Raw genomic sequence first — 27,352 nt, forward strand, 5'->3', positions numbered from 1 at the left:
GTACATATTTCATCATCAACACAGGATATATTTCTGATAGCCAAAGACTTTAAAAGTAGTGAAAGGGTTATAAATAGTAGCATATTATCCCCTTACTACCAACTGCTAAGAATCCAGACTGTAGAGTGGTCTTATATAAACTAGGTCTCCAAGCTCACCCTTGGATACCTAAAATACCAACCTGACCTAAAGTGAAGTTCATGAGTCAGGGAGTAATAGGAAGTAAATGTGAAGGATGAAAGCCAAACCAAACCAAAACCAACCAACCAAACAAACAAAAAAAACAAAAACAAAAACAAAAAAACAGAAACAAACAAAATAGAAAGAAAGAAAAGAAAAAAATAATGAATTTTAAAAGCTAAACTAAATGTTGGACATATTCTTTTCATTCAACAAAATCAAGTATTTAAATTTTCACTGAGTCACAAATTATCAGAACAAATTAAGTTTTTTTTAAAAAAAAGAACTGTGTTACAATTGTGTGATTATTTTAAAAATAATTTCATGGCACTAAAACTTACACTGACTGCTTCTCTCTGTAGGTTACAAAATGAACATTTTTCATCCATAGACCAGTCAGTCAGCTCTTCTGGTTCACAGTCTTTAAAAGAAGGAAAATATTCATTAAATATACTAACTTTATTAAAACCAGCAAAATCACCATCTTCCACAGCAATGGCAAAAGGAAAAATGAAAAATACAAAACCTAACTACTAAAAGTAAGGGGAGAAAGTCTAACTTTCAAATTAACCTCTTGATATCTAGAAAAATAAACAATAGGCCATGAGACAAAATACCAAGAAAAATGAGCTGGTTATAGATTAAGAATTTTCCAACAGTAGAATTTTAAGTATCATCTAATCACTTCAAAGATCCAGTCATCACTATTTATTCATTTCCTTTTTATTTTCATTATGACAGTCACAACAAAGGGGGTGATAGAAGGAAGAAAGAAATAAATTTTGCACAATCTGAAAGAAAATACAGCAGAGAGAATGGAAGAAAGGGCCAAAGGTGTCAAGAACATCCAGATTGAGAAAATGAAATGATGCCTACAAAAATAAGTAGCAATCCATTCGGAGACCAAAAATAAGGCCAGACTTTCATTTCCAAAAACTTAGTTACAAGAGAGAAAGATGCAGTAAACAAATAGGGTATATCATCCAATGCAAACCATGTACTATTCTCCACAGATTAGTGCTGCTCTCGGCCTTGGTCAGAGAAATTCCTGTTTACAGTGCTGACAGTTAATTCAGAGACTCATAATTCACCAAAAAGTGCCAAGAACAAATGACTGTTAAGTGCTCAGCCCTACAGGACATCTATATCACATTCCCTCCACCCTGAGACTCAGGAAACACCTTGGAAGAAGGAGCAGAATTTAAGAGCTGGAGCATGAAGAGGAGTGTTGTATTCTGGATGGGACAGAGCTATTGGACTTATGAACTCACAGAGGTAATGGTTACCTACAGAAGACTGGGCTGATCAGACATTCCATCATAAATGCCAATTAGGCCCACTTCCCCATGAGGAGTTAAAGGCAATTAGTAGATGCTGGCAGAAGGGAAGTCCTGTCTGCAGTAGTGTAGCCACTAGTAAGTTGTCCTTGCTCAAGTAAATAAATCAAACCCATGCAACCAACTCTAATTAAACACAGAGGGGCATGAAAAACTTAAGAGAGTTGGGCAGAGGGGCTCGCTCGGTGGGAGGGAGGTTAAGTGAGAATATGTGGACAGTGGAAATACAATCAAAGCACATTATAAACATGTATGAAATAGTGACAATAAAATTTAAACCTGAAATAACTTTCATTTTTCCCTGAATATTAATTCTTATAACCCAACAGTTCTAATGTATTAAAGTTTCTGGAATACAAAAACACTTATCTGCTAAGGACATTTTAAGAAGGCATGGTAACATTGTCATTCTAATTACATTTAGTAGATGCACTGATTTCTTTTGGTGGTATTGTTTTGTTTTTTCAAGACAGGGTTTCTCTGTGTAGCTTTGCGCCTTTCCTGGATCTTGCTCTGTAGACCAGACTGGCCTCGAACTCACAGAGATCCACCTGCCTCTGCCTCCCGAGTGCTGGGATTAAAGGCATGCACCACCATCGCCCGGCTTAGATGCACTGATTTTTAAAATCACTGTTTACGGCCGGGGCGGTGGTGGTGTATGCCTTTAATCCCAGCACTCAAGAGGCAGAGGCAGGTGGATCTCTATGAGTTCGAGGCCAGCCTGGTCTACAGAGCAAGATCCAGGAAAGGCACAAAGCTACACAGAGAAACCTTGTCTCGAAAAACAAAAACAACAACAACAAAAAAATCACTGTTTACAACAGAATGTCCTTCCAATTTTTTTGCCTAAATAAATTTGCATGTAGAACCTTACATACAAAGTCTTTACCATCTGAGACAGCTATACAATGGCTAAATGGAAACTATTAGTGTGCTACAGAAACTCTTTAAAAAAGCAAAATGGAGCTGAAGACATGTCTCTGTTAAGTTACACAGAAAATAAAGTGTACCATTCCTAGAATGATAATGAACAAAAAACTGATTAACGTCACTCCGAGGGCCCTTTTACATTAATCAAACAGAGTGGATGATCATATAAATCTGTAGAAAAAATGTAAAAAATTTGTAGATAGATTTTTGTAGCACAAAAATACTTACATACATTTGCAAAGAGCAGTATGTGGGAGGGAACATTAAGACCCAGTACAGGGTAATGGAAAGATACTTGAAGACTAGAAATTCAGGCTGGAAACACATTTAATAGCTATGACTTTTCAGGACACAAAATTTTGTTTCAATTGGATTATGTGCTCAATGTGCATTATACATTGTCAAACATTTGATAAGGTGTTTTTGTAGAAGACTAAATATCTGCTTAAGAACATATGGTCACTTTTCTTTTTTTCTTTTTTGTTTTTTCGGGACGAGTTTCTGTGTAGCTTTGGAGCCTGTCTTGGAACTCACTCTGTAGACCAGGCTGGCCTCTGCCTCCCAAGTACTGGGATTAAAGGCATGTGTCACCACCACCACCCGGCATAAATTCACTTTTCTACAGACAACTTCACACACAAAACCTTTAAGTAATCTAATAATTATTTAGATTCCTGGGTTGGGGAGATTCCTGGGCTGCGGAGACGGCTCAGAGAGTAAAGGTACTAGCTATGCAAATCTCACAACTCATCTTGATCCCCAGAAACCACATTTAAAAAGCCAGATGTAGTTTCATGAACTTATAACCTTATCACTCCCATAGTAAGATGAGAGGCAGAGGTATGAGAATCACTTGGAAGCTTGTGGCTAGCTAGCCTGGAATATAAAGTGCAGCAGTGTAAACAAGAGACTCTGCCTTCAAAAGGTGAAGAACTGACTCCCCGAAAGTTATCCTCTGATCTCCACATGCACAAAAAGACACACACTTGTACACACACAGACACACACCCCAAAAACGTGGGGGCAGGGAATGAGTCCTTATAGAACTTTAGCTATGTAAGCTTACGCTGTTTTGACCCTGGAATGAAGAAGTATGTATGTATCATTCATTGCTGAGACTTTGAAAGAAAAAGTATAACCCGACCCCATTTGAAACAGGGTCCTGCTTTGTAGGGTCCAGGTGGCCTGGAACTCATTATGGACCAGGATAACTTTGGATTTGTGGAGATCCTCCCCTCTCCACTGCTAGGGTTACAGATGTATACCACCACGTGGGGCTCTCCCCTAGTCACCTGCACTTTTCACCATCACCACAAGAACTTGCCCCAGGTGTAACCCTGGGACTTGGGAGTAATAAGGAGAAAACATGGTCCTCATACACAGACTCGAGTTCCATTTCCTCAGATCACTCCTAAGTTAGTCACAGAGCTCAGAGCTACTTCTTTAATGTAGGATTAGTGTTGTAAAACATGATTTACACCAAACAGAACAGTTCTGAAGAGTCAAGAAATTCTTACCGATTTTTATTTTTATCATGGCTTCATGAGAAAAATATAACATGGAGATTTTTAAAAAATGGATAAGAGACTTAGGAAGATATTTCAAACAGACAACAACAAAACAAACAAACAAAAAAGCCTGTTGTATGGGGAACAGAGGGATGTCTCAGTGGTTAAGAGCCCTCACTGACTGTGCTACCAAAAGACCCAGGTTCAAAACCCAGCACCCACATGGTGGCTCACAACCATCTAATCCCAGTTCCAAAGAATCTGATGCCCTCTTCTGGCCTTCCTGGGAATCAGGCACATACATGGTACACAGACATGGATGATGGCAAAACACATATGGGTGTTTTTTATGCATTAAAAATAAAAAATTTAAAAATGTATGGATCCAATGCATTTCAATACTAATGTATGTTGACAAAGGTATGGCGGCACTTTCAGATTAGTTAAAATAACTATCAGTTGTAACATAAAAACTGAGGCATTGCATGCTAAGGCCAGTCTAGTCACTTTAGTAGGAGTTCTTTAAAGAAAGAGTAACTAAAATAAGCCTCCTACATAAACACCTAAAGGCATTATGTGCTGCCACACACAAAAGTATATAGTTCTATTTATAAATATTTTTACTTTCTTGGTACACAATTTCTACTTTGAGCCCAGTGGTGGTGGAACATACTTTTTCTTCTACAGAAATCTTTTGGAAAAGCAGATTTTGAAAAATCAACTATAGACCAAATTTCTTCTCTTTCATGTCATTAAAAATAAATATGCAACCACTCTATGAAAAAAATGACAAATATTCATCTCTAAATTAAGTTATCTCCATTTTAAAACTTTAATATGTGAAAACAGAGGCTCAAAAAGATTTAAATAATGTACCTTTATAGAAATAGGTATGTTGGTATACACTTAATAATCCTAGTACTCGGGAACCTGAGGCAGGTAGACTGACAGAAGTTCAAGGCTGGCCTTTTTCACACAGTGAACTCCAGACTAGCCAGGGTTACAGTAAGACCCCATCAAAAATATCAAAAAAAAAAAAAAAAGGCTTATTAATAAAAGGCAATAAAAAAACTACTAGTAAAATCTAATGTAGGTCAACTTTTCCATTGTGGTTTGTACTCTTGTGATTAAAGTCTGATTCCAGTCATTTTATCTGTTCTGACTTGGAAGTTATCAGACTTTGAAATTTGAGAAACAGCAATGTACAGGGACATCCTACATACTAGTTGTGGCCTCAAGCAAGTATACTTTTTCAAGCTTCAGTCTTTTCTTTGGAACATAAAGCAAGTAATACTTGAATCTTAATGTTGTAGGAAAAGTTAAATAAAAACATGTACTATATGTAAGTTCAAAAGATGCAGCTTTCATTTATTTTGAATACTTTATTCTTTTTAGTATACTTTATTCACAGAATATAAATTTAGTTTCCAAAGACAAACTTCAGTGAAGGGTAAAAAACTTAGATTTTATTTTATATTGTTCATTTATTTTATGTTGCTCATTTTATGTCGCTCATGGTTTTAAGTTTACTGATTTCTGGGAAAGATGCTGAACAATGCAGCTATAAAATAGCATTATAGCTACAGCTGCAACTCAGTGGTAGATGTTTGTCTAGCATGCACAAAGGATGGGTCTGAATCCTATAACACACATGTGCATGCAAATATAATTTTATATGCTTACATCAATTTTTATTATGAAGCATTTTAGAAACTACACAGAAAACTCCACTGGTTTGTCTTTGTTTTGTGTGCCTTTTTTTCTGGTTTTGTATTTGTTTTGTTTTTTCTGAGAAAGATTTTGAAGTTGAGAGAGTAATCTGGGAAAAGTTGGCAGAGGGGAAAATATAACAAAAATACATTGTATAAAAAATTGAAGAACTAAAGAAAAGTACAAAGGAAAAAATAAGAATTATCTACAAATCACACTACCAAGATATAATGATTCCAACATTTGCTATATATTCTCCCAATTTGTAGTATAGGCCTTTCTAAAATGAAAAGATAATATAATCTATAAATCTCTAGCTAGGCTAATCAGGAAAAAAGAAAACAATTCCAATTTCAGATGGACTAGCCACTTCTGAAGTTAGATACATTGAAAGAATAAAGGAATGTTACAAATAACATTATGCAGAGAAATTTGATAACTTAGGTGAAGTGACCAACTCCTCTAAATGCAGAAGCAACCAAATCTCAAGCAAGGAAACCTCATAAAGGCTGTAGCCATTAAAAATAAACCAAGAATTAGCCGGGCAGGGGTGGCGCACTCCTTTAATCCCAGCACTTGGGAGGCAGAGCCAGGCAGGTCTCTGTGAGTTCGAGGCCAGCCTGGGCTACCAAGTGAGTTCCAGGAAAGGCGCAAAGCTACACAGAGAGACCCTTGTCTTGAAAAACCTAAATAAATAAATAAATAAATCAAGAATTAAACAAACATCTTCCAAAACAGAAAACACCAGCCCACATGGTTCTCTACCATCCACTTCAGAAAACAGAAACAAAAGAAATACTTCCTAATTCTGGTTCTATTACTATCTAAATACCAAGACCAGTCTCAACATACCCCACCCAGAAGATATAAAGATTCAAATATGTCTGTGACAAGATGGTCAATAACAAATGTCATTAGGGATCTACACACTGGGAAAACGAGATACCAGTACAGAACTATTAAAATGGTAGAAACCCAAGCACTGCTATCAAAGGCTAGTAAGGACTAGGAACAGTAAGGGAACACCAAAATCTTTCACTGCTGGTGGGAATTCAAAGTAGTACAGCCATTTTTGAAAACAGTCTGGCAGTGTCTAAAAAATGCAAACATAGTCTTCCCATATGATCTAGTGACGATGCTGTTAGGTATTCATGCTACAGAAAAATGTTGAAAACTTTTGTCTACCCCCAAACTTGTAGACATTTAGAGAAGCCTTAGTTGTGATGTTAAATTTTCAAAGTGACTAAAACGTACTTCAGTAAGTAAAAAGATAATCAAACTGTGGCACATTCACATTGGGCAAGAATATTAAATGACACAAAGAAATGCACTACTGAACCACAAAAAGACAGATCCACAAATACATACTGCTAAGTGAAAGAAACAAGTATAGAGAAACCACATACAAACCCATTCCAATGATGTGACATTGTGGGAAAAGCCACAATTTTTACTTCAGAGACAGTAAAAATACAGAATGTTTCCCATAGGCTGGAAGAGAAGGAAGAGGATGACAGGTAGAGTAGAGGAGACTATAGGACAATGGTAGCATTGTGTAATGTAATGGTAGACCCATGATGGCGTGCATGAACCTAGTATGTGTAAGAAACTATTTCCTAAAGTAATATAAGTATGTATGCAAATATGTTTACAAAATAGATGAGGCTACAAGTTCCAAGTTTCAACTTGGGTTAGCAGAGGGCAATGAAGTTTAACTCTGACTTCAAATATGACTGTGAAAAGGAGGCAGGTAAGAAAGGAAGATTGAGGAATATACTACATTTTTTTATTTCAGGGTTTAAAGATCTCAAGGACCTTAAAACAACAGATGATAATATATCTAGTATCAGCAACAGGTGTTTTGAAAACTAGACAGGAAACACTGGAATATTTCTCTGTATACCTGTTAAGACTCATCTCCACCCAAGGATTGTTTAAGAAAATATGAAGATATACATGGCATAAAATGAGAATAAATTTGAAACATCAAATACAATTAAATTTCCTTTATGGTTCTAAAATTCTATAAAATTAGATGTATGGTTCATCTAATAGTAATATCAGAGTATTATACAATATGATCAACGGCAATGAAAAATTCACAATGCTCTCAATTTACTCAGCCATAGACATGTTTCTTATTATTTTGAAGAGTCTGCAGATATTCATCTCTCTTTCTGCTCCCCCAAATCCAATCCCTCAGTCTAATCCCCAGCTCTGCAGCATACCGCCTGCTGCAGCACCCCCTTCCTCTGTCCCCTTCTCCAGTGGATCACACAGATCTTCCCTTCCAAACTTCCTTCACCCCACTCATTGCTTTATCCCAGACACAACTCTGATAGGCATTCATTGGGAACCCAGAGGCCAATTTGGCCATGAACCAAGTACGCTAACTGCAGATCTTCACTTCTCACTCCATTCCTCCAAGCCCAACCCCCCAAGTCTCATCCCCAGCTCTCTAACAGACCTTACTCTGATTGCAATCAGATCATGGCAGAACACTCTGCTTTCCCTCCCTGTGGTGGACCCCCTCAGTCTTGCCCCACCAAGCCTATGCCCATTTCTAAGTGCCAGATCCTAATATCTAGAACTACACTTTTTACCTGGAACCTGTAGTGTTCACACATACCAGGAACCCAGAAGAATTTCCTAACAGGCAACACACAGTCATCACATTCTCCTAAGAGCCAGAGAGGACAACAGAAACCAAGGAACAAAACAGTCACTCAATAAAGATGAGACCAGATATCAGCATGTAGAATTACAATCTTCCCAAACTCAGATGCCTAGATACCAATGTAAAAATACAATTAACAGCCAGGACACTATGTCTCCATTAGAGCCCAGACATTTGATACCACACACAGCAGGCCCTAAGTATTAAAATATAGCTGTAGCATACACACACACACACACACACACACACACACACACACACACACACACACCATTTATGAATATTGTGGTGAGCCACAAGAATATGTTATAAGGAGTCCAGCTGTGTATTAAAGCTAAACCTTGACCAGACCAAGGGTCAGTCAAGTGGAAAGCCATCAAGCATGAACTACTTGGTGTTACACAGCTTAATATTCAGCTGTGCCTTGTTATGAATTTCTTGTGCTCACAATTCCCATAGAATGTGTGTGTGAACTTCCTGCTTGGGCCAATATTTGAATAAGGTCATGAAGGCAAAGACAGGCTGGCTGGGGATGCACAGCTTTGTTTCTTGTGCTCAACTATCCCCTGGCCTTGAGGCCTAGTGGCTCTCTAGAGCAATTGACTGAGAACAAAAGGGGTTTTTACATATCAAGGTGGAAGGTAGGGTGGAGCAACATTCCTGAGGAGGCAGAGTACTGTGTGGCCAGGGGAAGAAGAAGCAGGCATTTTCTGTAGGGAAGGCAGAACAGCATGACCAGGGAGAAGAGGTTTTGTAGATGGTAAGGCAGAACTCTTGTACAGTTCATCAGAGCCAGGAGTAGAGAACAAGCAGAGATGGAGGGTGATGAAATAGAAAACGAAGATGAGGCTGGAAGCCTAAGAGCTTAGTTGTTAGCAGGACTATGAAATGGCAGTAAATGAGGGGACAAAGAGGAACTGAGTGTCAGGACGGAACTGAAGCTATGTAGATGGGATTTCATCCCAGAGAAATAAAGTAGACAAAGAGCTTGGTGTATGTACCTAGATTTATTCCTGCCCTGAACGCCTGATGGAGCTGTAGCTGTAAAGATAGAATTTGTCTTAGAGGAATAAAGTTAACAGACATAAGAGCATAGTGTATGTAGATTTTTTTCCCTCAGATATCCCACACTGGACGTAGCTTCTTCCCCGGACTCTAAGCAATCCACAGAATATGACAGAAGTCATAAAGAGGAAATGAATAAAAATCTATGAAAACACAAAGAGTGGAAAAAAATGAATAAAACAGCTCAAGAATGAAAGTGGAAGTTGAATTTATAAAGAAAACCCAAACTGAGGTTAAATTTAGGAACTTGAACAGGAACTTCAGAGGGAAACCTTGTCAACAGAATATAAGAGATGGAAGAAAGACTCTCAGGCATTGAAAACCACAATAAAAGAAATGGGTACCTTGGTCAAAGAAAATGTTAAATCTAAAAAACTCCTGGTATAAAACATCCAGGAAATCTGGGGCACTATAAAAATCTAAGAATAATAGGAATAAAGAAAGGAGAAGAAATTCAGATGAAAGGCACAGAAAATGTTTTCAACAAAATCACAGAAGAAAATTTCTCTAACCTAAACAAGGAGATGTTTATCAAGGTACAAGAAGCATACAGAACACCAAATAAACTAGACTGGAAAAGAAAGTCCTCTTGGCACAATATAAATATAACACTAAATATACAGAACAAAGAAAGAATATTAAAAGCTGCAAGGGGAAAAGACCAAGTAACATATGAAGGCAGAATTACACCTGATTTCTCAACGAAGACTCTAAAAACCAGAAGGGCCTGGTCAGATATGCTACAGACTCTAATAGACCACAGATGCCAGCACAGAATACTATACCCAGCAAAACTTTCACTCACAATAGACCAAGAAAATATTCCATGTTAAAGCCAAATTTAAGCAATATCTGTCTACAAATTCAGTCAAACAGGAAGCACTAGAAGGAAAACTCCAACCTAAAGAGGTTAACCTCAGGGAATAAATAAGTCCAGGCCAGCAAATGAAAAGAGGGAAACACACACACCCACACACCACCACCACCACCAAATAACAGGAATCAACAAATACTACTCATTGATATCTCTAAACATCAATGGTCTTGATTCCCAGATAAAGACACAGACTAACAGAGTGGGTTTGAAAACAGACTCCATTCTTGTATTGCATCCAGGAAACACACCTTAACATCAAAGATAACACCATCTCTGGGTAAGAGAATGGAAAAAGATATTCCAAGCAAATAGACCTAAGAAACAAGCAGGTATAGCCATTTTAATTTCTGAGAAAATATATTTCAAACCAAAACTAATCAGAAGAGGCAGGAGAGTGCACTATATTCATCAAAGGGAGAATTCATGAGAGAATATTGCAATTTGTAGTATCTAGGTGCCAAACACCAGGGCATCCAAATTCATAAAAGAAATAATACTACAGCTTAAATCCCTCACACACTGATAATGGGAGACTTAAACATGGCACTCTGGCTAATATACAGGTCATTCAGACAAAAACTTAACAGACATGAGATCAAGAGCATTCAGGGTGGTATGGCCATGGCTTCATCCAGCAACTGATGGGAGCAGATGCAGAGACCCACAGCCAGACATTAGGTGGAACCCAGGGAAACCCACAAAAGAGGAGGAGGAAGGATTGTAGGTGTCAGAGGGGTTGAGGACACTACGAGAACATGACCCACAAAATCAACTAGGCAGGGCTCATAGGGACTCACAGAGACTGAACTGACAATCACAGAGCCTGAATTGGTGAGCTAAGTCCACTGTATATAGGTTATGTTTGTGTAACTTGATGTTCTCGGATTCCTAATAGTATGTGTTTGGGGGTGGGGAGGTGGGGGGGGGTGTCTGACTCTTTCGCCTGCTCTTGGGACCATTTTCCTCCTACTGGGTTGCATCATTCAGTCTTGATAGGAGGATTTATGCCTAGTCTTACTGTAACTTGTTAGATTGTTATCCCTTGGAGGCCTGCTCTTTTTTGAAGGGATATAGAGGAGTGGATCTGGGAAAGAGAGGAGGTTTGGGGAGCTGAGAGAAATAGAGGGGAAACTGCAATTGGGATGCAATATATGAAAGAAAAATAAATTTTAAAAAATAAAAAAAAAATTAAACACAGAAATGCTGGCGCCAACTAATATTATAAACCAAATGGACTTAACAGATACTTAGAAAACATTTTACTCAAACACAAAAGAATATACCTTCTTCTCAGAAGTTCAAGGAATTTTCACCAAAACTGACCACATACTTGGACACAAAGCAAGTCTCAAAAGATACAAGAAAACTGAAATAACACCCCATATCCTGTCTGACCACCACAAATTAAAGCTGAATATCAACAACAACAGAAAGCTTACGAATCATGGAAACTGAACAATTCTCTATTGAAAGAAAATTGGATGAAGACAGAACTTAAAGACTGTCTAGAATTTAATGAAAATGAATACAAAACAATACTCAAACTTATGAGACACAATGAAGGCTGTTCTAAGAGGCAAGTTCATAGTACTATGTGCCCACATTTTTAAAAAAAAAATTGAAGAGATCTCATGCTAGCAACTTAAACAGTACACCCAAGAGCTCTAGAACAAAAAGAAGTACTCAAACCCAAAAGGAGTAGATGGCAAGAAATAATCAAACTGAGGGATAAAATCAATACAATAGAAACGAAACAAACATACAAAGAATCTATGAAACAAAGAGTTGGTTCTTTGAGAAAAATCAGTAAGATCTATAAATCCTTATCCAAATGAACTAAAATGCAACAAGAGCCAAATTAACAAAATTAGAAATGAATATAACAAATATAAATGGATATAACAATAGACACTGAGGAAATATAGAGAATCGTAAGAACATACTTAAAAATTCTGTACTCCACCAAATTGGAAAATCTAAAAGAAATGGATAGTTTTCTCAACACATACCACTCATCAAAGTTAAATCAAGATGACATAAGCAATTTAAACAGACTTATAACCCCAAGTATAATAGAAGCAGTCATTAAAAATTCTCCCAACAAAAACAAGCCAAGGACCAGATGGTTTAAGTGCAGACTTCTACAACACTTTCATAGAAGAGTTAATGCCAATACTCCTTAAATTATTCTACAAAATAGAAACAGAAGGAACACTGGCCAATTCTTTTTTTAAGGTCACAGTTACCCTGATATCCAAACCACATACAGACTCAATAACAACAACAAAAAAGGGATTTACAGACCAATTTCCCTTATGAACATAGATATAAAAATGCTCAAAAATACTTGCAAACTAAATCCAAGAACACATCAAAAGGATCATCCACCATGATCAAGTAGGCTTCATCTTAGAGATGCAGGGATAGTTCAACATATGTAAATCAATAAATGTAATCCACCTTATAAACAAACTGAAAGACAAAAATCACATGATCATCTTATTAGACGCAGAAAAGGCTTTTGACACCCCTAACACCCCTTCATGATAAAAGCTCTAGAGAAATTAGGGATACAAGGGACATACCTAACCATAATAAAGGCATTCTATAGCAGCTCTATAGACAATATCAAATTAAATGAAGAGAAACTCAAAGCAATTCCATTAAAATCAAGAATAAGACAAGGCTTTCCACTCTCTCCATACCTATTCAATATAGTACTTGAAGCCTTAGCTAAAGCAATAAGAAAACTGAAGGAGATCAAGAAGATACAGACTAGAAAGGAAGAAATCAAAGTATCTTTACTTGCAGATGATATAAGTGACCCTAAAAATTCTACTATGGAACTCCTACATCTGATAAACACTTTCAGCAAAGTAGCTGGATACAAAATCAGTTCACAAAAATCAGTAGCCCTCCTATATACAAATGACAAAATGGACTGAGAAAGAAATTAGGGAAAAAGCACATTTTACAATAGCCTCAAATAATATAAAATATCTCCGGGTAACTCTAACCAAGCAAGTAAGAGACTTGTATAATAAAAGCTTCAGGACATTGAAGGAAGAAATTAAGAAAGATATCAGGAAATGGAAGGATCTCCCATGCTCATGGATTGGTAGGATTAATATAGTAAAAATGGCCATCCTACCAAAAATAATCTACAGATTCAATGCAATCCCCATCAAAATTCCAACACAATTCTTTACAAATCTTGAAAGGACAAGTTCAGCTTTATATGGAAACACACACACACACACACACACACACACACACACACACACACACATACACCAAAAAACAAAACAAAAAACAGGACAGCTATAACAATCCTGAATAAAAAGAAAACTGCAGGGGGTATCACTACCACTGATTTCAAGTTGTATTACAGACCTATACTACTACTACTATTACTACTACTACTACTACTACTACTACTACTAATAATAATAATAATAAAGCATAGTGTTGGCACAACAGTATACACATTGATCAATGGAATCAAACTGAAGACCCAGACATAAATCTACACACACATGGACACCTGATGAAACCAGAAACACACACTAGAAAAAAGACATCATCTTCAACAAATAGTGCTGGTCAAAGTGGATGACTATATGTATAAAAATCCAAATAGAGCCCTACTTATCACCCTGCACAAAACTCAAGTCCAAATGGATTAAAGACCTCAACATAAAACCAGACACACTGAACCTGAAAGCAGAGAAAGAAGGGAATAGTCTTGAAATATTAGCACAGGAAGACTTTCTGAACAGAATCCCAATGGCACAGGCACTAAGATCAACAATAAACAGGATCTCATAAAACTGAGAAGCTTCTGCATGGTAAAGAACACTGTCATTCAGACAAAGCAGCAGCCTTCCCTACAGAAAGGGAAATTATTTTTATCAACTATATATCAGATAGCGGACTAATATCCAAAATATATAAAGAACTCAAAAAACTAGTTATCAAGAAAACAAATAACCCAATTTAAAAAAAAAATGAAGTACAGGTCTAAACAGAGCTCTTTTTTTCCTTTTTTTTTTTTTTTTTTACTTTTATTGATTTTTTGTGGATTTCACATCATACATTCTGATACCACTTATCTCCCTGTCTCCTCCCATCTGCCCTTTCAACCTCCCCCACAAATCAAAACCAAATTTAAAAGACAAACCAAAACAAAACAAAAAGAAAAAAAACAAAACAAAAAAACAAAAAAGGAAGAATCTTGCTGTGGAAACTGTACCACAGCCCGGTAAGACACACAGTTTACCCTTTAATTCATTCATCTTGACTTGTAAGTGTTCATTGCCTTGAATCATTGGTCTGGCTTAAGGCCTCTGGTTTTAGAGAATTCTTGATAGGGGAAACTCAAATGGCTGAGAATCACTTAAAGAAAAGTTTAACATCCTTACCCATCAAGGAAATGGTAATCAAAACTACTCTTGAGATTCCTTCTTATACCTGACAGAATGGCTAAGATCAATAAAACAAGAGATGGCTCATGCTGTCGAGGATGTAGAGCAAGGAGAACACTCCTCCATTCCTTTATAGCCACTATGGAAATCAGTGTGGTAGTTCCTCAGGAAGATGGAAATTGATCTGCTTCAAGGTCCTGTTACACCACTCTTGGGCACATACCCAAAGGATGCTTCATCCTACCACAGAGATAACTGCTCAAACATGTTCACTGCTGTTCTATTCATAACAGCCAGAAATTGGAAATAACCTAGATGTCCCCTCAACTCAAGAATGGATACTTGTCTTTGAAAAAAAAAAAAAATGAAATTTCCAGGCAAATGGGTGGAACCAGAAAAACTATTATTTTGAGTGAGGCATTACAGACCCAGAAAAACAAATATGGTACGTATTCATTTATATGTGGGCATTAGCTGCTAAGTCAATCATAACCTATAGAACCATTGAAGTTAGGAACAGGATAAATGATGGGGGGAGGGGATAAAGATATGATTAGGAAAGGGAAATAGAAAAGATAGTTATGGATGGATGGGGAGGAGCTGGAATGTGAGGACCAAGTGTGGATTGGGGCAAAGGAGGAAATATGGAGAGAGACAATTAAAATTAAGGGCCATCTGAGAAATAACATGGAAACATAATACAGTAGAGGCTTCCTAAAATATATACATATATGAAGGCCATCTAAATGAAATCACCAAATAATAGGGGAGACAGAGCTCCACCTGGCCATCTTGTCACCAAATGAAGCTTCAAGACCTGGGATTGTGTTATATCTAATTGAGTTGTTCACCAAACTGGTCCCATTGAATCTCCAAACAACTCAGGCTGTTGTCAAGACTACAGAATTCTAGAAACTGACAGCAAGGCACCATTGCTCAAGACAACACCTATACAACTCACTGAACATGGAGAAGACAAGTTGGTGCCTATAGAGAGCCTTCGCCCATTCATGCTAACATCTCTGGTACAGGAAAGTACTCTGCACACTATCAAAAGTGAAACATCAACACCAACCCAGTCACAGACACTTTGATCTGCAATGGTGTCCTACCTATAAGAGACGCTAGTGCATTGGTGGTACAAAGCTTGGGGGAGTAACCAACCAACATCTGATTTGACTTAAGGCCTACTCCATGAGATGGAACTTATACCCAACACTGCTTGGGTGACCAAGAACCTGAGACTAGATAGCCCAAGGACCTATGGGGAAAGCTAAATACCATTTTCTTTAAAAAAAAAAAAAAAAAAGTAACTATAAAATGACTCCTACTGAAATTCTCATATACTCACAGTTCAGGGCCTTGCTCAGTCATTACCAGATAAGCTTCCCCCTATAGCAGATGGAAACAAATACAGTGACCCACACCCAGACATTATGTAGAGAGTTAGAGACCTTGGAACATCAGCTCTAAATGAGATGTATCCACCAAATGCTCTCATCAGGGTTCAGGGAACCCTGCAGAAGAGGAGGCTCAAAGAGCATAAGCACCATAGGATAGAAGACACAAGAAAACAAGGCCCTCTAAATTAACATGATTAAAGTGCCTATGAACTCATAAGGACGGTGGCAGCACTCACAGAGCTTGCATGGGTCCGCACCAATTCCTTTGTGTATATATTATGGCTTCCAGTTTACTGTTTTTATGGGGTTCTTGAGTGAAGAAACAAGTGGCTCTCTGATTCTTGTGCCTTCTCTTGGCTCTTTTCCTTCTGTTTGTTTTGTCCAATTCAGTGTGTTTTTGTTTTATATCACATTTTATTTTATTATTACCCCTAAGAAGCTTGTTTGTTTTCTAATGAGAGACAGAAAGGGAGTGGATCTGGATAGGAGAGGAAGAGGGGAGGAACTGGGAGGAGTAGACGGAGGTGAAACAGTATGCATACATTATGTGTGGGAATAAAAGGAAAAAATATATCTCTGTTAAATCGAAACATTTTTTTTTCTATTATTAGTCATTACCAAAATCATTACTGCCAAAACTACCAAGGAGTTTCCTCCCTTGATGAACTGCAATAAAGGCTCTACAATTTTCAGAACCTATGCTGGCAAAGAGCTAAATTTAGTTTTTAAATGTATCATCACAGACACAACTGACTTCCCCAAACTCAATAGAAACAAGAAAAAAGCACAAAAAAAACAAAAAACAAAAAAAAAAACAGCAAAAAACCAACCAACCAAACAAACAAACAAAACCCAAAAAACAACAACCTGTTTCCTGACTTCTGGCCAATTTTTTTTTTTTTTTTTTTTTTTTTTTAGAATTTTTATCTAAACATTGTCTCAGAAAAGCTCTTAATCTACACCAGAAAAAATGCCCTGACAAAGAGACAGTAAATCCAGGGCATAAATTCTCTGTGTTCCTTTCTCAATATTTACAAGTCTTTCACCAAGCAAAAACAAATTTATATAAAAAATAAAGTTAAAGTAAATAAAAACCAAAATATATCTGACAAAACTCACTTAACAATGGTCCCTTGAATTGATCACTTAAAAATCTATGATTCCTGCCGGGCGGTGGTGGCGCACGCCTTTAATCCCAGCACTCGGGAGGCAGAGCCAGGCGGATCTCTGTGAGTTCGAGGCCAGCCTGGGCTACCAAGTGAGTTCCAGGAAAGGCGCAAAGCTACACAGAGAAACCCTGTCTCGAAAAACAAAAAACAAAAAACAACAACAACAAAAAAAAATCTATGATTCCTCGAGTTGACATGCAAGCACGGTCTAATAGACTCTCCAAGAAACAATGAGGAAAGTTGGACTATGGTTAACAGAAAGGTAAGTGACACCAAATGTCTCTAGCTTCAGTGGCATAGTAAAACAAAGAACTTTACAAAGTAGGAGAGAAAGCCAGGACTTTTAATAGTCCATCCTGGCAGGATTGTCTTAGTTTGGGAGCTCCTGCATGGCAGTGAAAGGAATGCCAACAGCAGATGGCTAGATCCAAGGTGAAGGCAGAGGGACTTAGAAAACCTGTACCATACTCACACTAATGAGAGTACTAAGAAACAGAAAAGAAGAGAGAGCCAGACTAGAGATGTACAATGGCACTGGCAGAGACTGGAGATGGCAGGAAAACCTCTCTTCTTGGCACTCAGCAGCCACCTGGAACAGCCATGCAAGACCATGTTAAAAAGACTTCTCTATCTACACTCTCAGCAAGCTCAGCAAAAGTGTCAGAGGACTATACACTGAAACCTGGTCAGCAGAATACTTCTGACTACAGGGAAGAAACTGAATCAGAACCACACAGTAGTCCATCAGCCACAGAGCTAGAAATTTGGGTTTTCAGGTAAACACACTAAGGTTTCAAAGGCCTAGACCAACTTTGCAAAAGGCTGCTCAAGGGCAAAAACAATATTCCCAATCTTATTCCTGAAGGACTGCCCACAGGTGTGACCAGCATCTGTGACTGTACTTATGAAGAAAAGCCCACTTACTGACCCAGCATCTATAGCCTGATTTCCCAAAGAACAGTCTGGAGGTGAGAAGAGCACTTGAATGAAAGGTTCTTGGTAGGCATAACCAGCATCTAAGACAAAGAAGGCCCAGGGATACGGGAGGCATCTGGGAACCCAGGGAGGAATGCTAAGGGGCTCAACACTGGGCAAACAGGCCAAACTGCGTTGATACTATATACCCCTATCCAGCCCTCTGCTCTTCACATGCCCTTACTTAATACCCAATGTTAGTTTAGCTGGACAGATCTGTTTTGCCATCTCTCCAGCTCAATAAATATGACTGTGTGGTTGTCTGAATGAAAACGGCCCCCACAGACTCATAGGGAGTGGCATTATTGGAGGTGAGGCCTTGTAGTAGGTGTGGTTTGGCTGGAGAAAGTGTGTCATGGGGGTGAGCTTTGAGGTTCCAGAGGCTCAAGCAAGGCCTGGTGTCACTCTTCCTGCCGCTTGCTGATCCAGATGTAGAACTCGCAGCTCCTTCTCCAGCATGCTGCCATGCTTCCCCCATGATGATAATGGACTAAACCTCTGATTGTAGGCCAGCTCCAATTAAATGTTTTCCTTTATAAGCATTGCCTGGTCATGGGGTCTCTTCACAGCAATAGAAATCCTAACTATGACACTTAGGCAAACTATTCGAAAAAGAAAGACTTAAATTATTAAACTTTGAGACAAGAGGAAAATAATCTGAACAAGTATCAATGAAATTGAGAAAATAACTAGCACATACCTTAAAAATATATTTCACTAAACTGGAAAACATAAAAGACACAAATACATTTCTAGATGCACATAACCTATCAAAATTAAATAAAGACAAATAATTTAAACAGACCTATAGTAAAGAAAGGCATTGAAGCAGTAATAATAATTAAAAACAAATTCCCCTTCTAAAAGGTCTAGGTCCACATAGATTGCAAAATTCTACAGTAACTTTAAAGAACTACCACCAAATGGTTCACAAACTATTCCATATAATAGAAAAGGAAAGAATACTTTCAAACTCTTTTTATGAAGTCAGTATTACCAATTTCAAAACCAGATAAAGAGAATTAAAAAGAAAATTACAGACCAATCTTGCTGATGAACAGATGCAAAATTTCTCAATATAGTATTTATAAATCAAACCCAGAATATATAATCATTAACCATAATCAAGCTGGCTTCATCCAGCTTGATTTATGCATAAATGCAATATGACTTTCTCCAAGGACATAATAGGTCTAGTGGATGGTGTGGAATCAGTTAAAGACTCTCATGATGAGACTGAAACCCCATGTTTGGCCACTGTGGGTCTTGCAGCTGCTAGAAAATGTGACTTCTGTGAAACCTGCAGGATTCTGGCCCTTACCTCTTAGCAGACACCAGAAGAGAGCAACGAGTGGCAACAAAGAGCAGCAATTAGCAGTGTTTAATCTTTTTTTCTCTCATCACCATCCTCATCTGTACAGCTCCAACAGTGTCAATGGAATCTTCCATTACAATTCCTTGCTAGTCTACATGCATCAGCCCACCAACCTCAAGAAGCAGAACATCTCAATGGCTACAGCTCCAACACCCTCAACAGGATGACGCCATCCTTTTGGTGCAGTGTACTAGCATTACAAGTTTCAGCCACCTGTTGGACACTAAACTATGTCCTGAGATTGAACAGGCTGAATGTACCATCCCCATGACTGATGCACTTACCACTGGCCACTTGGCCAATGTAGTCAACAAAAACACATTCCATGAAGTGACCCATTCCAATGTACTAGACTGAGGAGGCCCAGGAATTTATCAATAAGAACTCTGAAACTAAGTTTAACTTCTGTTTCCCTATCCCTAGCAAGATGTAGAAGCTCCAGGGAAGCCTTGTACATACTTCATCCAGTGGACAGGCCTCGTGTTCTCCGATATGGAAGACTTATGTTATTGCTGTTGACTTCATGCAACAGTTTGAAAACCTCTTCCAGGGTGAAATGGACAAGGATAGGAAAATGTCCCATTCATGGTTGAGTATAAGCTTATTTACCATTTTGACTGCAGCAGAATTGTGTGACTATGGCATGGTCCCTCTTGACCACTGAAGTTAGTGATTCCTGCAGCACATGCTGCAACACTATTATGAGCATAAGGGACAGGATGAGTGCCTCGACTCTATCTAGTATAGCTGCAAGGGCAACCAGCCCACCTTTATCACTGAGAGGGGAGTCTTCTTGTCCTAGGAACACCTCAATGACATCACTTTCTCTAACTCCTCTGGATCTATCTATCCATCCTGTCTGTGAAATCCTGGAGGAACAAGAGGCAGTGACTCTGGACACAGCCATTCAACCAAAGACATTTTTGACCAATCCAGGCTGCCTAGGGTGCTTCCTGGCCAAATAGGACCTTGATAACAGTGTGTCCTTCAATCAATCAGGGTATTTCTTGGCTAGTCAGAGATTTTGGATTATCTTTGGCTAATTGGGTATCACATGGTTTCTTTGTCTAGTCAAAATCTAACCACATTTAATCTGGGAACAGGGATCTTTCTGAGTAATTCTGAGGCTAAGAACATGTCATTTCTGAAGAATCATTGGTTTAGTATCCAAGGAATGGGTCCCAAATCACTGCCATTTTAGTTGGGGCAATGGAGTCCTGTCTCAGGGTGCTGGAGACTTGGTGTTGTCCCTCAACTGCCAGTGTCAGAAAGACTGTGTAGAGTAGGTGCTATCAGAAGGATAAGTCAGAGGATTTGTGAGGTTACAAAAGTTGTGAAGAGGCCCAGGAGACAAAAGACAAGTGTCAAGCCTGTAGCTTGAGTTTTCCTGCCGGGCCCACAGTCAGGACAAATCTCTCTCACCCGCCAGTCCCACAACCGCTCAGACCCAACCAAGCAAGCACAGAGACTTATATTGCTTACAAACTGTATGGCCGTGGCAGGCTTCTTGCTAACTGTTCTTACTTTTTAAATTAATCCATTTCCATTAATCTATACCTTGCCACATGGCTCGTGGCTTACCGGCATCTTCACATGCTGTTTCTCATCGTGGCGGCTGGCAGTGTCTCTCTGACTCAGCCTTCCACTTCCCAGCTTTATTCTCCTCCTTGTCCCGCCTACACTTCCTGCCTAGCCAATGGCCAAGCAGTGTTTTATTTATTGACTAATTAGCAACACATTTGCCATACAGAACATCCCACAACACAAGCCTTGTCTTTTTTTCTGGGCGATCTTAGGCCAGCTCCTCCCTTTTCCTGGCAGCACCCTCTGGCCACACCAGGTTCCCATGTGCATTCAGAGAGCCTCATTTCCCTCTGTTCCTAAGTCTGGATCCCTCAGCTATCATTCCTTGCTAGAGGGACTCAGATCCTGGATGGAGGGTTGGGGTTCCCTTCCTTCCCCATCTCACTCTAGAAAATTTTTAGCATATTTTTATGCAAATGATCTTAGAGTTGGGAAACTCTGAAAGGAATGAAATAAATCTTAAGGTAGTTTCCTAGCCCCTCAGCCCAGCTACTATGAACTTGGCTTTGAAAGGCCAGGTCTGCCTTCCTACTCTCTAATGTAACATGATCCCATACCCAGGAGTCTCTGGACTAAGAAAGGGAAATCACATATATACGGGGGTTCTATGCAATCTATATTGAAAATGATGAAGGCTTGGGAAAAGAAGGTCTAACCCCAAGTCTGGGCTAGGATGAAAAAGGAGACAAGAGCTAAATCACTTGGGTACTGTTCTTTCCTTGGGCATTTTATTAAAGCTGGAGCCAGGTGGTATATGTTTGCTCCCTGCTCTTCTTTGGACAGGACTTCTAGGGAGGAGGCTATAGAGTGAGATGGAATGGCCTGCTGGAACCACTGCACACTGAGTTAATAGGGCCAGTGACAGTCCAGGAAGCAGTTTTATAATTTCTTCAGAAATAAACATACCTAAGCTCCACCAAAAAGAAAAGCAAAAAACTGTGATACATCACTCAAAGACAGAAATCACATGATCATCTCAATAGATACAGAAAAGTCTTTCCATAAAACCCATCTATAGTAGGACAGGCCCACAGGGTTGAGGAAATTGACTCAGACTAGTAGTCAAGGCATGCATATAACATACTCCTTAAGAGCCAACCTGGAATCTGCCTGAGGGCCTAACAACAGGAGCTCTCAGAGTTCCTAGTCGATGTCAGAGTTCCTGATTGTGCAGTCTGCCTGAAGGCCTAGCAACAGTTGCTGTCAGAGTTCCTAGTTGCTGTCAAGAGTTCCTGATCATGCCAAGTCTGTCTGAGGACCTACCAACAGTCGATGTGATGTCAGAGTTCCTGATTGTGCCCAGACAATGAGGGACGATCACACAGACTGGGCGTTGGGAGGAAGGTATATAAGGCCTTCCCTGTTATTGAATAAATGAGTTCGTTATTTGCTTTCAAGGGACTCCTGGTGCCTGAGTCGTTGATGCTGTGCCTTTTCAACCCCTCCCCCAAGGGAGCCATTAGAATCCAAGCAACACCCAGCATCCTTTCGCTAAAAAACTCCCAAAGACTGGGACTAGAATTGACTTAACATAATAAAAGCTGTATATGGCAAGTCTATAGCCAAAATTATAATAAATGGGGAAACACTCCAAGAATTTCCACCAAAATCAGGAATAAGACAAGGTTGTCCAGTTTTTTCACTTTTGTTCAAAATAGTGTCTGAAGTCTTAGAGCAATAAGAGGAGATAAATGAGATACAAATAGGAAAGGAAGAAGTTAAAATATCCTTATTTGCAGATTGTATGACTCTATAAGAATCCTAAGACTCCACCAGAAAACTCTTACAAACCTGATAAACACTTTTAAACAAAGTGGAAGAATATAAAATTAGCATATAAAAACCAATAGCTTTCATATATGCCAGTAACAAACATGCTAAGAAATCAGGGAGGACAGTCCATTCACGATCTTGGAATAAATCTGACCAAAGTAGTGAAACAGAACTCCAGTCAATCAAGAACGATAATGGGACATCATCAAATTAAAAGAAACAACTGGGTAAAGAGAGAGCCTGCAGAATGGGAGAAGGCCTTTGCAGGCCATCCACCTGACAGAATTAATATTTAAAACATACAAATAACTTAAAAAACCTAACCAACAATAAGTCAAACTACCTAATTAATAAAAGGGCTAATTAAATAAACTGACAGTTCTCAAAAGATTAAATACAAATAGCCAATAAAAAGTTTTTTTAAAATGCTCAGTCTCATTAGCCATCAGAGAAATATGTCAAAACTACTGTGAGATTCAATATAAGTCAAAACTACAATGAGATTCCAACTTATCAAAACGGCAGTCATTAGCAAGTAACAGGCTGGAAAGATGTCTCCCAAGTTAAGAACACTTGCTGCAGGGGAACATTCACTCCTCTACTGCTGGTGGGAGTGCAAACTTGTACAGCCACTTTGGAAATCAGTATGGCAGCTTCTCAGAAAACTGGGAGTCAATCTACCTCAAGACCCAGCAATACCATTCTTGGACATATACCCGAAAGATGCTCAATCATACCACAAGGACACCTGTTCAACTATGTTCATAGCAGCATTATTCGTAATAGCCAGAACCTGGAAACAACCTAGATGCCCTTCAACCAAAGATTGAATAAAGAAAATGTGGTATATTCACACAATGGAGTATTATGCAGTGGTCAAAAACAATGACATCATGAAATTTGCAGGCAAATGGATGGAACTAGAAAATACCATCCTGAGTGAGGTAACCCAGACCCAGAAAGACTAACACAGTTATGTACTCACTCATAAGTGGATATTAGATATAAAGCAAGGATAACCAGGCTACAATCCACAACCCTAGAGAAGCTAGGTAACAAGGAGGATCCTAAGAGGGACACACATGGATTGCCCTAAGAAGGGGAAATAGATAAGATATCCTGGGTAAACTGAGAAGAGGGTATAGAGGGAAGGGCGGGGGACAAAAACATGAGGGATCAGGATGGCCGAGTTGGGGGAGGGATGGAGAGGGAGAGCATTGAAAGCGATATCTTGATAGAGGGAGCCATTATGAGGTTAAGGGAGAAACCTGGTGCTGGGAAAATTCCCAGGAATCCACAAGGATGACCCTAGCTAAGACTCCTAGCAATAGCAGAGAAGGTGCCTGAACTGGCCTTCTCTTGTAATCAGATTGGTGACTACCCTAATTGTCATCATAGAACCTTCATCCAGTAACTGATGGAAGCAGATGCAGAGATCCACAGCCAAGCACGAGCCAAACCCCTGGAATCCAGTTGAAGAGAGGGAGGAGGGATTACATGAGCACGGGGATGGGGGTGATAGGGGGTAGGGGTAGTGGGCGTGGGGGGGCGTGGTGTCAAGATCATGATGGGGAAACCTACAGAGACAACCAAACCAATCTAGTGGGAACCCATGAACTGTGGACCAATAGCTGTGGAGCCTCCATGGGACTGGACTAGGGCCTCTGAATAGGTGAGACAATTGTTTAGCTTGACCTGCAGGGGCCCCTGGCAGTGGGATCAGGATCCATCCCTGGTGTATAAGTGGGCTTTTTGGAGTCCACTACCTATGATGGGACACCTTACACAGCTTTGGTTCAGTGTGAGGGGCTTGGACCTGCCTAAACTAAATGTACCAAACTCGGCTGACTCTCCATGGGAGTTCTTGTCTTAGAGGAGGTGGGAATGAGGGATGAGTTGGGGGAAGGCTGTGGGAAAGGTGGGAGGAGGGAGGAAAGGAGCATCTGTGGTTGGTATGTAAAATAAACAGAAAATTTCTTAATAATAATAATAAAAAAGAAAGCAGGCTGAGCATGGGGAGCAAGCCAGTAAGCAGCATTCCTCTATGGCCTTTACATCAGCTCCTGCCTCTGGGATCCTGCCCTGTTTGAGTTCCTGTGAACAATGCTGAAGCATAGCCTAAATAAACCCTTTCTTCCCCACCTTGCTTTTTGGTTATGGTGTTTCATCGCAGCAATAGAAACCCTGACTAAAACACAAACAAACAAGTAAAAACCAATACTGGTGAGGATATGGACAAAACTTAGATACTGCTGGTGGGAATGCAAACTAATCCACACATTAGGGAAGTCAATATGGCTGTTTCTCAAAATAAATTCACTCTACCTTATGACTTAGATCATTCTCAGATAATTTACCAGGAAAAATATTTACCAAAAGCAAAAAATGAAAAATGTCAACATATCCTAGAGATACTTGTATATCAATAGTTACTGCAGCACTATCCACAATAGCTTGAGTCATAGAACCAACCTAGGTGTCCAATAATAGAGGAAGAAATAAAATGTGGTATGTAGACACAGTAGGATTCTTTTCAGCCAGAAGGAACAAAATTAGATCATTTTCAGGAAAATTAAAAAAAATGGGTAACAGAGTTAATCATTTCGAGTAAATTCAGCTAGTCTCAGAAAGACAAAACTGTATGTTTTCTCTCACTGTGGTTCTTAGAATTTACAGAGATGAAGTAATGTATGCAGTAAACTGTCTAGGGGAACAAAGGGAACTTACAGGAGTAAGGAGGGGAGTGAAGATTGAAGGTAGGTGGCATGGGGGCAGGAAATGCACTGAACATACAATATAAACTTGTATGAAAACTTTTAAAAAGTTAAAATAAAATTGAAGTAACAACTTTTAGCAGACATTTATTTCACAGAACATTTATTAAATTCAATTTAAGTATCTTATTTTGATTAGTTTGATTTGACATTTGTGTAATTTTTTAATTTAAATCCGATTTAAGAACAGGTCAGGATATGCAATTTATAAAATAATAGACACATAAAAATTAATTATATTACTGAGCTGAAGACAAACTTCATTTTCTATTTGAAGCCACTGTGCCTTTCAAAAAATTATAATACATATCATGTAATGAAATACATAACAGAGAATATTTGGATTATTTTATTTTAAAAAATTGCCAAATTAAAAGTGATCATAAATTTATGTTTACTATATAGTCTTACTAGAACAACTTTGTTAAACAGGGTAGGAGGGTGTAACTTTAAAATTAAAAAAATGTTAATTACCTTCAAATAAACTGAGGTCTCTTCGTAGCCGTGGTCCATAAAGCCCTTCTAAAATACTCTCAAAACCTGTGTTTTCAAAGAGAGAAAAATGCATTAGTTCTAGGTAAAGCTTTACTGTAAATTCTATGTCAACCAGAAAATAGTTTACCATAGTATAAGTGTTATTTTCACCCAGTTTAAAGTGAGCTAGCTAGTTCACTAATTATATAGTGACTGTATATTGAGTCAAATTAAGATTTAAAGTAATTAGAATACTCAAATGCATTTATTAATCCATGGTAAAGTACTGTCAAGCATAACCTAATATTTGAGACAAGAATGTTGATGAGAATGTGGGGAAAGGGTAACAATCATTCACTGTTGGTGGAATTGCAAACTATGTAACCATTATGGAAATCAGTGTGAAGAATTCTCAAAGCAGGAAAAATAAATCTACCATCTGACCCAGCTGTAACACTCTGTGGCACATGCCCAAAGGAACTGACATCACACTCCACAGATACTTATTTAGCCATGTTCATTGCTGCTCTTTTCACAATAGCAAAGAAATGGAAACAGCCCAAATGTCCTACACTGACAAATGAATAATGAAAATGTGGTATGGATACACTATGGAATACTACTCAGCTGTAAAGAAAAATTCAATCATGAATTTTGCAGGTAACTCGATGATGGAGCTAGAACTTATTATACCAAATGAGGTGACTCAGACCCAGAAATTGCATGTTCTCTCTTATTTCTGAACCCTAGCTTACATATTTAGATATGAATATACAGTCGGGAGAAACCATACTGCTGAAACCAGGAAAGTAAAATGGGACCAGGTGCAAGGGGCTGGGGGGTGGGGAAAGCTACAAAGAGGGGCATAATAGGAAACAGGTGCTATAAAAGGGGAAATGGGAAATATAGGGAGGAGGACTTTATCTGGGAAAGGGGCTGGAAAGAGAAACACTGCTGGACAGAGAAGGAGGGATAAAGAACACCAAAGACAGAGGACAGATAAAGAACATCAAAGATGACTGAAAAGACACAAGAAAACATTATTTTATGTTTACTTACAAATATATATGTATGTGTATGAATATATAAATAATTTAAATAAATTTATGCCACTCGG

At 38.7% G+C, this 27,352-nt stretch overlaps 1 protein-coding gene across 6 annotated transcripts in view; it reads right to left on the reverse strand.

Annotated features, from left to right (window-relative positions):
- Lcorl (ligand dependent nuclear receptor corepressor like) overlaps window positions 1-27,352 on the reverse strand; it is a 166,819-nt gene that overhangs the window by 91,212 nt on the left and 48,255 nt on the right. For 5 of the 6 annotated variants that reach the window (XM_059275857.1, XM_059275856.1, XM_059275852.1 and 2 more), the window contains exons 2-3: window positions 26,236-26,301; window positions 522-601 (exon numbers count right to left, since the gene is read on the reverse strand). In XM_059275857.1, the coding sequence (XP_059131840.1) occupies window positions 522-601; window positions 26,236-26,301 (146 nt within the window). The remainder of the gene's footprint in view (window positions 1-521; window positions 602-26,235; window positions 26,302-27,352) is intronic. The other variant, XM_059275853.1, reaches the window with a different exon arrangement.

Source organism: Peromyscus eremicus, chromosome 10, assembly GCF_949786415.1.
Source record: "Peromyscus eremicus chromosome 10, PerEre_H2_v1, whole genome shotgun sequence".
Classification (NCBI taxonomy): domain Eukaryota; kingdom Metazoa; phylum Chordata; class Mammalia; order Rodentia; family Cricetidae; genus Peromyscus; species Peromyscus eremicus.